General features: G+C 41.8%; 1 protein-coding gene across 1 annotated transcript; it reads right to left on the reverse strand.

Annotated features, from left to right (window-relative positions):
* Nucleotides 1-1,718: 1,718 nt before the first annotated feature.
* Nucleotides 1,719-15,169, reverse strand: LOC138977909 (uncharacterized). The gene is made up of 7 exons (XM_070350516.1): nucleotides 15,037-15,169; nucleotides 12,699-12,730; nucleotides 8,581-8,779; nucleotides 6,642-7,183; nucleotides 5,090-5,261; nucleotides 4,308-4,476; nucleotides 1,719-3,780 (listed from the first exon to the last, which is right to left on the reverse strand). Exons 3-7 carry the CDS (start codon nucleotides 8,708-8,710, stop codon nucleotides 3,447-3,449), a joined length of 1,347 nt encoding a protein of 448 aa, XP_070206617.1. The 5' UTR covers nucleotides 8,711-8,779; nucleotides 12,699-12,730; nucleotides 15,037-15,169; the 3' UTR covers nucleotides 1,719-3,446.
* Between the last annotated feature and the right edge of the window lie 731 nt (nucleotides 15,170-15,900).

Raw genomic sequence — 15,900 nt, forward strand, 5'->3', positions numbered from 1 at the left:
GAGGAAGCGACCCGAATTTCCCAGCGATGGGACAATAAAGAAATGACTCGAAAAAAGATTTTTTTTTTAATAGATCCCTTGACTTTGGGGAAGCGCGACTCTGTTGCTGCTAGTTTTCCACTGGGAGGAAGCGACCCGAATTTCCCAGCGATGGGACAATCTAGTAATGATTTGTGATTTGTAAACTTTTACATTTTTACAAATCACGGGTTAACAGGTGGGCGTTTGCTCGATACTTGGGCCTACCATGTACTTTATATTTTAAGGTAAAAACTTGGACAGATCTGTCATGGTGGACATATTTGTTGACGCGAGAAGTTGACTTTAAAAATGTATCCCTGGTAAAGAGAGAGAGAGAGATGTAATTATGGATTGGAACTAAAACTGACAAATACAATATAACAGAAGATACTTAAAAACAATAAGTAATAAAACTATCCCCCCGAAAAATGAAATAAAACAAAATACAATAACATTGAAAAACACATACAAAAAAACCAATCAATCATAACAAATCATTTCTCCCAAAAAGAACAAACCCAGAAAAAACTAAATGATACCCCCACAATCCTCAAAACATCAACAATAAACAAACACACACACACACACACACACACGCACCCACGTACGCACGCACGCACGCACGCACGCACGCACGCACGCACGCACGCACACACACACACACACACACACACACACACACACACACACACACACACACACACACACACACACACTCACACTCACACACACACACACGAAACAAAACATAATAACCGGATTAAACATGCTTCTCTTGCGAGCAATATATAAGCGCAAACTCAGGATTTTGATGTGTGTGGACTGTCGCCAGTCAATACAGCACGATTGTTGTGACGGCGTGTTCTCTGCTTCAGGGCGATGATCTATCAAAGATGACATAATTATTGCGATTGTTGCTGGTGTGTGTATGTGTGTGTGTGTGTGTGTGTGTGTGTGTGTGTGTGTGTGTGTGTGTGCTTGTGTGTGTTTGTTTTGCGTGCGTGCCTGCGTGCGTGCGTGTGTAAATACTTGCAGGTGTCTGTTGAGATGACGATGATGCGTGTGTGTGTGTGTGTGTGTGTGTGTGTGTGTGTGTGTGTGTGTGCGTGTGTGTGTGTGTGTGAATACGTGCGTGTGTGTGTGTCCGTACGTACGTGTGTGTGTGTGCATGAGTGCGAAAGCGAGTGAGAGAGAGAGAGAGAGAGAGAGAGAGAGAGAGAGAGAGAGAGAGAGATAGAGAGAGAGAGCGAGAGAGAGAGAGAGTGTGAGTGTGTGTGTGTGAGTGTGTGTGTGTGTGTGTGTGTGTGTGAGTGTGTGTGTGTGTGTGTGTGTGTCAGTGTGTATGTGTGTGTGTGTGTGTGTGTGTGTGTGTGTTGTGTGTGTGTGCACGTATGCGCATATGTGTGCGTGAGTTTTCATGGGAATGCGTGTTCTCTCTCTCTCTCTCCCTCTCTTTTTAACACACACACACACACACACACATACACACACACACACACACACACACACACACACACACTCACACACATACGCGCGCGCGCACGCACGCACGCATGCACGCACGCACGCACGCACGCACACACACACACACACACACACACACACACACACACACACACATTCACCGATCATACAATTGGTAGCACACACACACACGCGCACACAGATCCATCAAAAAGAGAGAAGAAAAATATGAATGAAGGTAAAAATCACGTCAAGCAGTGTTGATCTCTATTTCACAGGAAGTAAATAATCCTGAAAATAAAGCTTACATCTCAGGGGTAAAACCAGGTAACAGATGATTGACTCAGTTCAATCCAATTCAATTCAATTCGATTCGATTCAATTCGATTCGATTCGATTTGATTCGATTCGAATAAACTTAATTCTATCTAATTTAATTCAATCAAGTTTTAACTCAATTCAAATCAATTCAATTCAATTCAACTCTTTTCAATCCAATTCTATTCAATTCATTTCGATTCTGTTCAATTCAATCGAATTCAATTCAACACAATGTTACTGTCAGAATATGGTACATACACAAACATAGTCTTGTGTGATGTATAATCTCTATTTCTTATGGGTGAAAGACACTTCAAACAGATCCAAATTGTGGTTAAAGTTATAAATTGTTCCAGATCATGTGATACACTGTTAGTGTTATACGAATCCTGCTCGAAACTACTTTAAGTATTGGTTCTGTGTGTTCTAAAGCTATAACTCTGCTTGATGTAAGTTTTAAGTTTGATTACGTTCTCTTCTAAAGCTCTATTTTCTATAACTATAACTACAGTCTAACACTGTAAATGCAAAATCTACGAGAACAAATTCATCTTAGCAATTTGCTCTACTGGGAACTATATCTTCACAAAGAAAGAAAACAAGTCGCGAGATGCGATATTACTATATTTAGTCAATGTGTCGAACTCACAGAATGACACTAAACGCACTGCATATTTTCACCAAGACAAAATACAGCTTCGTCAATACCCCGAAGCAAGGAATCGCTGACATTTTTCACGTGATAACGTACTGACACTGACAAGCCAGTATAGCGCAGGAGCGCTTGCGCTTAACAGGAAAGCGCTATTTTGTGTATTCTCTTACACCTTCCTAGCTTGTTTTTTATGCAAACATAACACAATTTCAATTAATTCGATCGAAAAATGAGGGTGTAACAGTGCTGCCTCAACAATCACAAAAAGCCGGATATGACGTCATCAAAGACATGTATCGACAAAATGAGAATCAAAAACGTCTGGGGATACCATGCTCAGGAACTCTCATGTACAGTTTCATGAAGATTGGTCCAGTAGTTTTGTCGGAATCAATCTATACACACACATAAACACACACATACATACACCACACCCTCGTCTCGATTCCCAGTCTACGTCAAAACATCTGGTCAAAACTAAATCTAACAAGAAATATATGGGAATGATCATGCATGTTTTATCTTATACACATTTTATTTTTCATGATTGTTATGCATATGATGTTAACATATGGTATTGTGACTGGCATTATTAATGAAATACGACCAAGTGTAAACAAAGCAAGACTTCTGGACCCTCGTATTCCAACTGAAATAATTAACACCTGAAACGAAACAAAGTTTAACAAAATGTCATAGTTGTTGGCTTCACATGGCGTCACGTATAACCTTTTGTCCCTTCTTATCCGTGTTATCCGCAGAAAATTACACAGCATTTCTTGAATGAAGTTAGTCTCAGTGACTTGATAATATATAGCAATGGAACGTTTATTCGTTAGGGTCACAACAAAAGGATGCGTCTGTGTCAATATCGTAATACAATTAAAGTCACAACTGAGGTCTAACTATTTGAAAAGTTCCTCCAAGGATTTCAGAATGACTATGCAAAGGTTACTTGAACACAAAAGAACTCAACCCTCATTTATTAGATCTTCAGGAATCTTTTAGCACGTTCGTGTGTGTCCTTTTTGTGTGTCTCACGCCCTTCTTCGAAATCAGAAATAGACATCTCCAGCATTACCGCAGCCGCGGTCTCGTTGAACGCGTCATCCAGCCGCCGAATGACGTCACAGATGCAGTCGAGATGGACTCGGAAGACTCCGTAAAACGGCGAGTCGAGATCGGCCACGATGTAGCAGAGGAGAGAGATGGAAATGACGGTGACGAGACACACGGCTAGCTCAGCTCGGTAAGAAGAACACTGAACCAGTAGCATTCCCAGGAAGGTGAGATACCCCAGTGTTTCCAGGAAAGCCCATCTGTTGCGACAATCAAACCAGATCTAGTTTTATGCTATTTTTTTCTTTGCTATTTTACAAATAAAATGTAACGTGACCTGCTAAACTAATTTAAACAAAAAATATTGTTTGTCATGAGAATTGTGTTGTTTTTGTGTATGTATAGAAAGCTCGTATTCTTGGCGTGCTAAATGCTAAATATGTGTTCTTTTTCTATTTATTCTACCAAAAAAAAGTAACTTGACCTGCTAGACTAATCTAAACAAAAGATCTTGTTTGTCATCAGAATTGTGTTGTTTATGTGTGTGTAAGGAAAGCTCGTATTCTTTGCATGTTTAATGCTTAATGTTTGTAAGAAGTTCTTATTTCAAAGATATGTAAAGAGTCGAATTGGTGTCAAAACTCATTTAGGCCCTGCTAGTTTTAATTTTGTTCAGTGTCTATGATTTGGAATTGCACACTAGTCTAAAGAGAAAACGAGCATCAAATTGATTACTGACTTTTCTTAAAGGTCCTAATACAAAACCGTCAGGTTGTTGTGTACTTACTGGAGACCGTGAATACGTGTCGTAACAATTCGTGAGGACAGGAGGTCGTCTTCGAGGAGTACCTTCTCCAGTCTGTCAAACACTGACCTTTGCCAAAGGTCTCTGTCCTTGGCCTCTGGAGTGTCCTTGACCTTCGTGATGTAAAGCAGGCGTAGCAAATCTTCCAAGTCTGCAAGATAAACAGTTGGAATGAAAGCCCCTTGTCCTCTAGTTTTGTCGAAAGTTTTCGTTTCATTTAATCAGAGATTTACAACACTTTATTCTTAAATAATGATTTCAGTTGTTTGTGCAGGTTCTTGTCTCAAGCAATCCATAGATACTGGAACAATCATTGCTATTTTTTATATTTTTATTATTGATTTATTTATATCATCTATATCTTCATTATGAAAATTAAAGAGATAATTCAGCATCTGCTGACGACCTTCATATCAAACATGCCATTGCTACATCCATCATCTCCACTGTCACCATCGGCCTAATAATGTGTTCATCTTTATTCCCACTAATCTCCATTCTGAATGCAATCCATTCTTCTACAGAAACACCGTAAAATTTGGAAGCCCACAGACTGTCGAACAGATAGAAAGACAGGCAGATGGATTAAAGGCCTACAGACTGGCAGGCAGGTGAACAGACAATCACAGAGACAGTCATCTCCCTGCCCACCTGACCACTCCTCCCAACACCAACCTAGCCATTCAAACACAAAAAAGACTGACGAACACACACAGACACACACAGGTAACACCATCCCTCCTTTTGCAGCCACATCAAAATACCTTTTGAATTGCTTCTGTGATCCGTGCAACCGATCATTTTTGATGCCGAGGTCAAGGTCACGTCCTTGACAATCCTCAACATGGCAAGGCGCGACGCCATGGTAACGCTGGTCAGATGACTGATCAGTGTCAGCAACTTTTGTAACTGCTCTGCTCGTCTTTGAACGCCAATCTAAAACAAATACGTATGAGAATAATACAACTTAAATTATCACGGCAGGTCCATTTAAACTAACCATATTTGCAAAACAGACCTAACAATACGATGAGTAGAGGATACCCCCCCCCCTCACACAAACACACACACTGAGCTTCAGAATACTTAAATAGCTACAACTGTGGGAATTTCAATCTAAAAACACTGCATACTAACGAAACTAACGACATTTGTAACTGACTGCAAACATCAACAACAACAACAACAACAACAACAACAACAACAACAACAACAACAACAACAACAACATCAACAGCTACACCAACAGGATCACTACCAATACCAACAAGCAAAACAAACAACATCAGATTGGCCAGCGCTTAAAATGGACCTTATTCTGTTGGGACAACAAGTAGGTAAGGGTAAAAGTAATAACAACTACCACACCACCACTCTAACCAGTTTGCGAACAAATAAAAGAAGTAACTAACTAAATCATTTGACAGTGTAGGTCAAAACTCCATAGAACGCAATTAAAAGCATCAGCAGATAAAACTGTACTAATTCGTTTTGGACATTATGAGCAATTGTGACCCTCCACCACGAAATGAGTCGCATGTCACCTCGCGCGGTTCTGCGCTAGGCTTAATAAATTATAAGTCCGGGGGGACTGTGGTAAAAGTGTGAGGGTCACCTTAGTCACAGGCTTATAACTCGAACAGTTTTCGCTCTTTTCTAAAACGGTTTTTACCACTGGATAGAGCATAAAACACTCTTTAGGAAAATTTAAAAAAATATGAAAATCATGCAAAGATGACATGCGACTCATTCCGTGGTGGAGGGTCACAATTTGTCGTATATATATGTTTATTATTTTCATTACTTTATTATCCCATTGCTTGGAAATTCGGATCGCTTCCTCCCAGCGGAAAACTGGCAGCAACAAGAGTCGCGCTGCCCAGTTGTGTACGTGTTTAGGTCTAATCGGCCACCTCCACTTCTGGCAGATTAACCTGTGGCCTTGTACGTGTTTAGGTCTAATCGGCCACCTCCACTTCTGGCAGATTAACCTGTGGCCTTGTACGTGTGCCACAGTGGTGACACAGGAGTGGGTAAAAGGATACACAATCTACCCGTGTTCAACGCGGCCTGGATTCGAACCCCCGGATCACAAGTACAGTACAGTGCTCTACCAGCTAAGCTACCGGCTCCGCCCCCTCCACCCAACCCGCAATCAATCAATCAACATGAAGCTTATATAGCGCGTATACCGTGGGTGCAGTTCTAAGCGCTTGTCGAAGAGTTGTTAACACAGGACTAACAAAGAAACTAACATCGCAATACAACAGACAAGGTGAAGGAGGTACTTTCATAGGATTTCATAGGAGCACATACCTGAATTTCGCCAAACGCACCAATGACTTGCTGGAAAGCAAAACCAAAGGAAATGGCGTACACCATGCCTGCAGGGACCAGGAAACATGCAATGGCGTCATTGATGTTTGGAGCAATAGTGTACACAGAAGGCGGCCACAGACAATGAATGATTGGACGGTGCAGCAAGAGTGTCAAGGGACAGAACCCAAGCGAGAAGATCACTGGCATCAAAATGTTCAGCAGTTCTCGTCCGTTGATCGGACCTTGACCTTGAATGTGTTGGATGATCTCAAGATCGTTGCTTTCAAACAGAGGTTTGAGGTTGGTAGACTCAGTGGAGCTTTCTTCAGTCGAAAATGTATTGCTTTGGAGTTTGTTTGCTTTCAGTTCAAACAATCTGTTATCTGTTTTTTCGAAGGTGTGTGAGATTCTGATGTGATTATCACGGCAACCGTTGCCATGGAGACTTCCACACGAATCACGGTGGTTGACCTTAGAGTTGATGTGAATCGTCTTTTTTTTCGACTTGCAACGCACAACGAGAACCCAGATCAGCAGTCCTGGAAGATAAGAATCAAACGAATGAAACCGTATTATTTCGACATAATAGTACACAACTCAAAAATAGTTTCACAAATATCAACCAAACACAAACTGTTCCCTCTCTAACAGCCGCATGAGAAATATGCTCTGTCTGTCTGTCTGTTTGTCTGTTTGCCTGTCTCTGTTCGTATGCATTGTGTGTGTGTGTGTGTGTGTGTGTGTGTGTGTGTGTGTGTGTGTGTGTGTGTGTGTGCGCGCGCGTGCGTGCGTGCGTGTGCGTACATGCGTATGCGCGGGTTTGTGTGTGTGCGTATGTAGGTGAGCTCACACTTGCACTGTGATTTCTTTCTCTGTTTTTTCTTTCTTTCTTTCTTTCTTTCTTTCTTTCTTTCTTTCTTTCTTTCTTTCTTTCTTACTTTCTTTCTTTCTTTCTTTCTTTCTTTCTTTCTTTCTTTCTTTCTTTCTTTCTTTCTTTCTTTCTTTCTTACTTTCTTTTTTACTTTCTTTCCTTTTCTTTCTTTCTTACTTTCTTTCTTTCTTACTTTCTTTCTTTCTTACTTACTTTCTTTCTTTCTTTCTTTCTTTCTTTCTTTTTCTTACTTTCTTTCTTTCTGTCTTTCTTTCTGTCTTTCTTTTTATCTTTCGCTTATTGGACTGATTTCTCATCTTAGCTAATTTATTTATAACTTTTCTGGAAAAAACAAACCGAACACACACATGGTATTCATAGTCTATCACAAACTCATTAAGTTATTTTCCTTCTCTCGAAGTTCGACAGTCTTGACACTTTACAAATTAATGTTCCGCGACCAGTAAGGCTAACGGATCGACCGTTTAGCATGTTTGGCGATGCATTAGCAAATGAAACAAAGTCACCCGAGTGGAACGTGAGTGTCTGATGAATACTCCCTCTCTCTGTCTCTGTCTCTCTCCCTCTCTCTGTCTCTCTCTCTGTCTCCCTCTCTGTCTCTCTCTCTTTCTCTCTCTCTCTCTCTCTCTCTCTCTCTCTCTCTCTCTCTCTCTCTCTCTCTCAAAGGCCAAGTCGGTAATTGCAAAACTGTGTTTATTTTTTTATCTTTTATATTGATTATTGATTAAAAAAAGCTGCAGCCTGCAACGTACAGGTAGAGAGTGAAAAACAAACAACAGTAAATCAAGGTACAAGCTTTTTACTTACACAGATTAACGCTGCAGAAACATTTGCTAGTTGTTTTTGCGACTTGATTTGAATCTACTGTTACATGTAAAAGAAAAGATTACACCAGCCTCAACCTGCCAGACAACAAAGGGACAGATAGACAGACACAGGGACAGACAGAGAGATATACTGAGAGACAGGCAGAGAGACAGACTGAGAGACAGACACACAGACAGACAGATAGATAGACAGACACACACACATAAAACAGCGTACCAGCACAAACGCAGGCAAGACAGGACAATGGCGGAAAAAGCAACTCGGGAATTGAGGCAGACATCACTCCTTCCGCCTCCGCGCTTGGCACGCCGGTACTTGTCTCTGGCTCTGCCGTTGGTGACGCCATTTTGGAGTATATAGTGTTGGTTTTTGTTTAAAAAGACGTCGGATACTAAATTGACTTCCGATCAAATATCTGCAATATAAGGAGAAAAAAAAATAAAGTTAAACATTTACATCAAATCAGCTGTGAGCTGAGTTCACTGACGTATCTACAACTGACGCACGCCGTATATTCGGCTATACCGAGAGCGCGCTAACGCCAGGTGTAAACAAAGCGTTGTTGCCAAGTTCACGGCAAGTGTCCCCCATTCAAAACAAAATGTGTCTCTTTGAAATCACGTACAGCTTAAATCTATAGTTGTGGGAATGATTAAGGTTTGAATCTAGTACATATTTGGTTTTCAACAAAAAATATACACGTAAACAAACATGTTTGCTGTAGATCTGTCCTCACTCAAGAATATTCGCCCACTTTCATCCCATCCTACACGCCTCTGTGTCGATAAATGGACTGACAAGCCATTATGTTCCTTGATAAGTCCTGCGCTTATAATTATGTGAAATATCACCATTCAAAAGGTCTGTATTCTGCACAAATTCAAAAAGAAATGAAGCAGTCAAAACTCTGTGGTAGTGCACCGCCGCAACGTCTGGCTCGAAATGAGATTGCCTCCGCTCGTTTGAAACTATACAGCATCAACACACTCAAGCCAACAACGCTTGGCGGTAGCGGCGGCGTACACTCGATATAGCCTAAAATATACGGGGTGCAACGGGGAGAAAAATGTTGTTATTCATTGTTGCATTCCCTAGTGCTTTTCAACCCTGTGGCGGTTTGAACAATCACTTCTGATAGTGTGCGAATTGGGCATGATGTAGATTTGATATCTCCCCTCCCAAGCCACCCCCACCTCATTTTCAAAAAAGAAAAGGTTGCTTAAATGTCACAAATAAAGAAGAATAACGCTTGCGCGCGCGCGCGTGTTTGTTTGTGTGTGTGTGTGTATGTGTGTCTATGTGTGAGTGTGTGTGTGTGTGTGTGTGTGTGTGTGTGTGTGTGTGTGTGTGTGTCACGGTGTCACGGTGTCACGGTGTGTGTGTGTGAGTGTGCGCGTGTGTGTGTATGTATGTGTGTGTGTGTGTGTGTGTGTGTGTGTGTGTGTGTGTGTATGTGGGTATGTGTGTGTGTGTATATGTATGTGTATGTGTGTGTGTATGTTTGTGTGTGTGTGTGTGTGAGAGAGAGAGAGAGAGAGAGAGAGAGAGAGAGAGAGAGAGAGAGAGACAGACAGATAGACAGATAGACAGACAGACAGACAGACAGACAGCGATAGACAGAGAGAGAGAGAGAGAGACAGACAGACAGACAGACAGACAGACAGACAGACAGACAGACAGACAGACAGACAGAGACAGAGACAGAGACAGACACACAGAGAGACACACAGAGAGACAGAGAGAGGGGTATGGGAGAAAAAGTGAAGTGTTCCGCATCCCTGTGCATGGATCACCTCTTCTCAGGGGCATAAGGTGATTAGCTGTACAACTCATAAAAGTGTCAATCTCTCAGGCGTTTAAAAGTCTAATAATATCGATCTATCCACGTATATTTAAGTTTTTCATCGTCATTACCGTTAACTCATTAAAACTTCCTTCTGTGAGTAACGCTCACTGTCTGAACGTAAGTCTAAACAAGCCAACGTCGGGAATCATGTTGTGAACAACAACAACAAAAGAAAAGAAAACAAGTCGCGTAAGGCGAAAATACAATATTTAGTCAAGTAGCTGTCGAACTCACAGAATGAAACTGAACGCAATGCCATTTTACTCGTAGCATCGTCAGGCCACCGCTCATGGCAAAGGCAGTGAAATTGACAAGAAGAGCGGGGTAGTAGTTGCGCTAAGAAGGATAGCACGCTTTTCTGTACCTCTCTTTGTTTTAACTTTCTGAGCGTGTTTTTAATCCAAACATATCATATCTATATGTTTTTGGAATCAGGAACCGACAAGGAATAAGATGAAAGTGTTTTTAAATTGATTTGGACAATTTAATTTTGATAATAATTTTTATATATTTAATTTTTTCAGAGCTTGTTTTTAATCCGAATATAACATATTTATATGTTTTTGGAATCAGCAAATGATGGAGAATAAGATAAACGTAAATTTGGATCGTTTTATAAATTTTTATTTTTTTTTACAATTTTCCGATTTTTAATGACCAAAGTCATTAATTAATTTTTAAGCCACCAAGCTGAAATGCAATACCGAACCCCGGGCTTCGTCGAAGATTACTTGACCAAAATTTGAACCAATTTGGTTGAAAAATGAGGGCGTGACAGTGCCGCCTCAACTTTCACGAAAAGCCGGATATGACGTCATCAAAGACATTTATCAAAAAAATGAAAAAAACGTTCGGGGATTTCATACCCAGGAACTCTCATGTCAAATTTCATAAAGATCGGTCCAGTAGTTTAGTCTGAATCGCTCTACACACACACACACACGCACACACACACACACATACACCACGACCCTCGTTTCGATTCCCCCTCGATGTTAAAATATTTAGTCAAAACTTGACTAAATATAAAAAGAAATACATGTTTTTAAAACACTGACAATAATCTTGACGTTTTATGAATATTTATACTTTCATTCACGTCAAAACGATTATGCCAAGCGTCACATTTTAATCAAGTAATTTCTCGCACTCACATAGGTTTTACTAAAAAAAAAACCATTCAGCAGTAAATATCCACTTTGAACAAAAAGCGGGGCGGGGATGTAGCTCAGTCGGTAGCGCGCTGGATTTGTATCCAGTACAGTTGGCCGCTGTCAGCGTGAGTTCGTCCCCACGTTCGGCGAGAGATTTATTTCTCAGAGTCAACTTTGTGTGCAGACTCTCCTCGGTGTCCGAACCCCCCCCCCCCCCCCCCCCCCCCCCGTATGTACACGCAAGCACAAGACCAAGTGCGCACGAAAAAATCCTGTAATCCATGTCAGAGTTCGGTGGGTTATAGAAACACGAAAATACCCAGCATGCTTCCTCCAAAAACGGCGTATGGGTGCCTAAATGACGGGGTAAAAAAACGGTCTTACACGTAAAATTCCACTCGTGCAAAAAACACGAGTGCACGTGGGAGTTTCAGCCCACGAACGCAGAAGAAGAAGAAGAAGAAGAACAAAAAGCGATCAAGCTGAGTCCAAGCAGAAGGATGCAAGGATGTTCATTTTCCCCATTAATGCCTAGACAGATCTCGTGCTGAAAATGAAAGTGGCGTGTTCCATTAATTTGTGCCCGTTTGACCTAACTTGCTATTAGGTCGTGAGTTCGAATCCCGGTCGCTGCCGCCTGGTGGGTTAAGAGTGGAGATTTTTCCGATCTCCCAGGTCAACTTATGTGCAGACCTGCTAGTGACTTTACCCCCTTCGTGAGTACACGCAAGCACAAGACCAAGTGCGCACGGAAAAGATCCTGTAATCCATGTCGGAGTTCGGTGGGTTATGGAAACACGAAAATACCCAGCATGCCTACTCAACGAAAGCGGAGTAAGCTGACTATGCTCTCAGAGTATAGTGTGGGGAATCCAAATGGGGAAACGAGGTCACACGTAACCAGACAATTCTGGAACGCTGAAGAAGAAGAAGAAGCTTTAACCTGCTAATGCTTGTTCACTATTATCTTATCCACGTGAGCGCTTTCTTCTCTTTGTTTTACACATCTTAAAGACACACGTACTCCTTCTCATTAAAGCATGTTGGGCGTCAGCATTCCAGATCTAGTCAGTTTTTTTTCTCAGGATATGACTATCCCTCCACTTGGTCACATACCAAAAAATGAACATCATGTTTGCTCTGTTTGTGACATGTGAAAAAAGCAAACAACAGTATGCGCCTGCGGAGCGCTTTTATCTTGTTTACGAGTGTACATTGGGTTTCATTTCAGTGGGTTACAAACACATAGACAAACACATTTAGACAAGACAGATAGACACACATGCATAAATGCACCAGAAATGAAGAAACACGAAAAACTACAATAGGCTTACCTCTTATGACTTGACAGTTAGTGACAGCGATCCTGAAAATAAAGATGAACATTATTTACATACGAGCATGGTAAATAATATTATGAGTTGTTCGCTTTGAACAAGACACATGGGAGTGTAGATAACAGAAGAAGGCGACAAATACGCACTGCAGTATATTAAAAGTACAGTCCTGCTCGTGCAAGTGATAATTAATGTACACCATCACTCGACAGTTTTGTGTTCCCGGGCCCGAACGACTTCGGGAAACTCCGTGAGACCTTTCGGAACCGTTCGGAAACAAGCGAACGTTTTCAATATGGCAACTGTGAGAAAGAAGACTTGTCTGTCCAGTTGTTTTTTAATTTACATGTTACAAGAGCCACAGTCCACTTGGACACAAACACAAATCCTGCCTCCTGTACAGAGTAGAATTCTTTTGTAGAATTATTTTCTTAGATTGACGTTTGTTTGTTTGTGTGTTTGTTTGTTTGCTTAACGCCCAGTCCACCACGAAGGGCCATATCAGGGCGGTGCTGCTTTGACATTTAACGTGCGCCACACACAAGACAGAAGTCGCAGCACAGGCTTCATGTCTCACCCAGTCACATTATTCTGACACCGGACCAACCAGTCCTAGCACTAACCCCATAATGCCAGACGCCAGGCGGAGCAGCCACTAGATTGCCAATTTTAAAGTCTTAGGTATGACCCGGCCGGGGTTCGAACCCACGACCCCCCCGCTCACAGGGCGGACGCCTTACCACTAGGCCACCGTGTTGCGGTCAGATTGACGTTGACAAAACTGAAAACGTGTCATTTATAAAAGAAAGTCATGAACAAATTCTACTCTGCACAGATTATGGACTGGGTGGCCGAGTGGTAACGCACTTGCGCTCGGAAGCGAGAGGTTGCGTGTTCAGGCCTGGGTCAGGCCGCAATTTTCTCCCCCCTTTCCTAACATAGGTGGTGGGTTCAAGTGCTAGTCTTTCGGATGAGACGAAAAACCGAGGTCCCTTCGTGTACACTACATTGGGGTGTGCACGCTAAAGATCCCACGATTGACAAAAGGGTCTTTCCTGGCAAAATTGTATAGGCATAGATAAAAATGTCCACCAAATACCCGTGTGACTTGGAATAAAGTGTAAAAAAATTCCATCTCACACGGCATTAAGTCTCAGGGCTTGGAAACATGAATACACGCATGCAGGAAAAAATATAAAAAAAAATGGGTAGCGCCGTATACTGTATGGCAGCTCGCTTTCCCCAGGGAGAAAGCAGCCCGAATTTCTGTGAGGTTACCCTCATGGACTATATAAAATCTTATCCTTATCCTTACAGCCAGGCTGTGGATTTTTGGTATGTGTGTAAGTGGAAGGACGATGGACAGTGCTGTGGTAGTACACATGCACGCGTAAGACGGGAGGACTTTACTTTAAAAGCGATTACTGGTCGGATAGGCCAGGGACCTATATTTCATATAGGTCTATGAATAGGCGTACAGCAGCTTAAACCAGGAAGGTAGCCTAACTGCGTGACTCACAACCAGCTGCACGGATACGAAAGCGAGACAGATTTAAGAACAACGAGACTGTCTGTGTCTTTGTGAAATGAAGACACACAGTATCAACAGTTTATTGAGCCGAACCTTGAGAGGAAGAACAGTATGAAACAAATATTTTTTTAAGTGATAGTTTCAAGTGCACACACGGTGCAAGAGAGAGAGAGAGAGAGAGAAAGAGAGAGAGAGAGAGAGAGAGAGAGAGAGAGAGAGAGAGAGAGTGTGTGTGTGTGTGTGTGTGTGTGTGTGTGTGTGTGTGTGTGTGTGTGTGTGTTGGAAACAGACAAACAGGCCAATAACCAGTAGGACATAAGACATAAGACACTACATAAGATAATTTATTGTCCATACAATTAAACAAAGGATAGAAAAGTGTGGTTCATCTGCTCTTAAAACAACCAAACAACATATGACAACAACCCTAAACATAAAAAAACATAAAAACATGCGAAGTGAAAACACCTGAAGTACTTGAGACAGGCACGTATGCCCACACCCACACTACCTTCACACACACTACCTTCACACACACACACACACACACACACACACACACACACACACACACACACACACACACACACACACACACACACACACACACACAGTTAACCAAACAAAATTATTTCTTACACACATGAATAATATAGTACACAAATAGAGGATACCAATCACACAAACGTTGCATGTCACACTTGAACAACAATTCAACATAAACAGAAGACATTCAGGTATCGTCACTTTTAACAAAAACTGTAGCACTAGTAATTAACACGTAAAACGCTGTCAAAATCTCACCTGTATGAGATAAAGAACATTCCTCAGCAGTCCGTGACGCCAGTGTATGTATGGAGCATCCAATATCACATCGGCGACAAAAGCAACTGCTGCATAGCATTTGCTTTCCACTTCACACCACTCGTTGATTCAGCTTCCCGCGCGAGACGAGCCACAGGCAAGGAAATCACATGACGGATTTCTATAAGTAGATATAGAGCATCACAGATTTACGTCAGAGGATCACATGACACGTCGAGATGCTAAAAATAGCGGTAAACATCTACCGCAACCACTACACCAGCATTAGCGATGACGACAACAGTACCGACTGCAGAAACAGTTCAAACATTGTTTACGAAACCTTTGTTACATCAATAAGTGTAAATTCAACTTTCGCATGCAAAAACGAGCGCCGATGTTAAAGTTGAAATCGTTGCTTCACCGGTAGTCTTTGACCTTTAAGCCGAAAACTGTGTGAAATTTCAGTCATGCCAATTGCATAAATTTACGAGTAAAATCTGATTATTCACATTCATAATTACATAATTATTCAAAATGTCTCGACGAAGCAGAGCCTGGACAGTTGGGAGGGGGGAGAGAGAGAGAGAGAGAGAGAGAGAGAGAGAGAGAGAGAGAGAGAGAGAGAGAGAGAGAGAGAGTGAGAGAGAGAGAGAGACAGAGACAGAGAGAGTGTGAGAGAGAAAGAGAGAGAGAGAAAGAGAGAGAGAGAGAGAGAGATTGAGAGAGAGAGAGAGAGAGAGAGAGAGAGAGAGAGAGAGAGAGAGAGAGAGAGAGAGAGAGAGGGCGGGAGGGTATCAATGAGGTGGGACATGGATACGCTTTCTGAGTCATCCTCGTGTACGTCCTGGCCTGGATTCGAAC

Source organism: Littorina saxatilis, linkage group LG1, assembly GCF_037325665.1.
Source record: "Littorina saxatilis isolate snail1 linkage group LG1, US_GU_Lsax_2.0, whole genome shotgun sequence".
NCBI classification, from domain to species: Eukaryota; Metazoa; Mollusca; class Gastropoda; order Littorinimorpha; family Littorinidae; genus Littorina; species Littorina saxatilis.

Excerpts from the sequence above, each read along its gene's own strand:
- LOC138977909 (XM_070350516.1), bottom strand. The coding sequence starts at position 8,710 with ATGGCGTCACCAACGGCAGAGCCAGAGACAAGTACCGGCGTGCCAAGC. Across the intron at positions 7,184-8,580 it reads TCTTGCCTGCGTTTGTGCTG|GACTGCTGATCTGGGTTCTC; the intron begins GTACGCTGTTTT and ends CTTATCTTCCAG. Across the intron at positions 4,477-5,089 it reads TCACAGAAGCAATTCAAAAG|ACTTGGAAGATTTGCTACGC; the intron begins GTATTTTGATGT and ends TTTATCTTGCAG.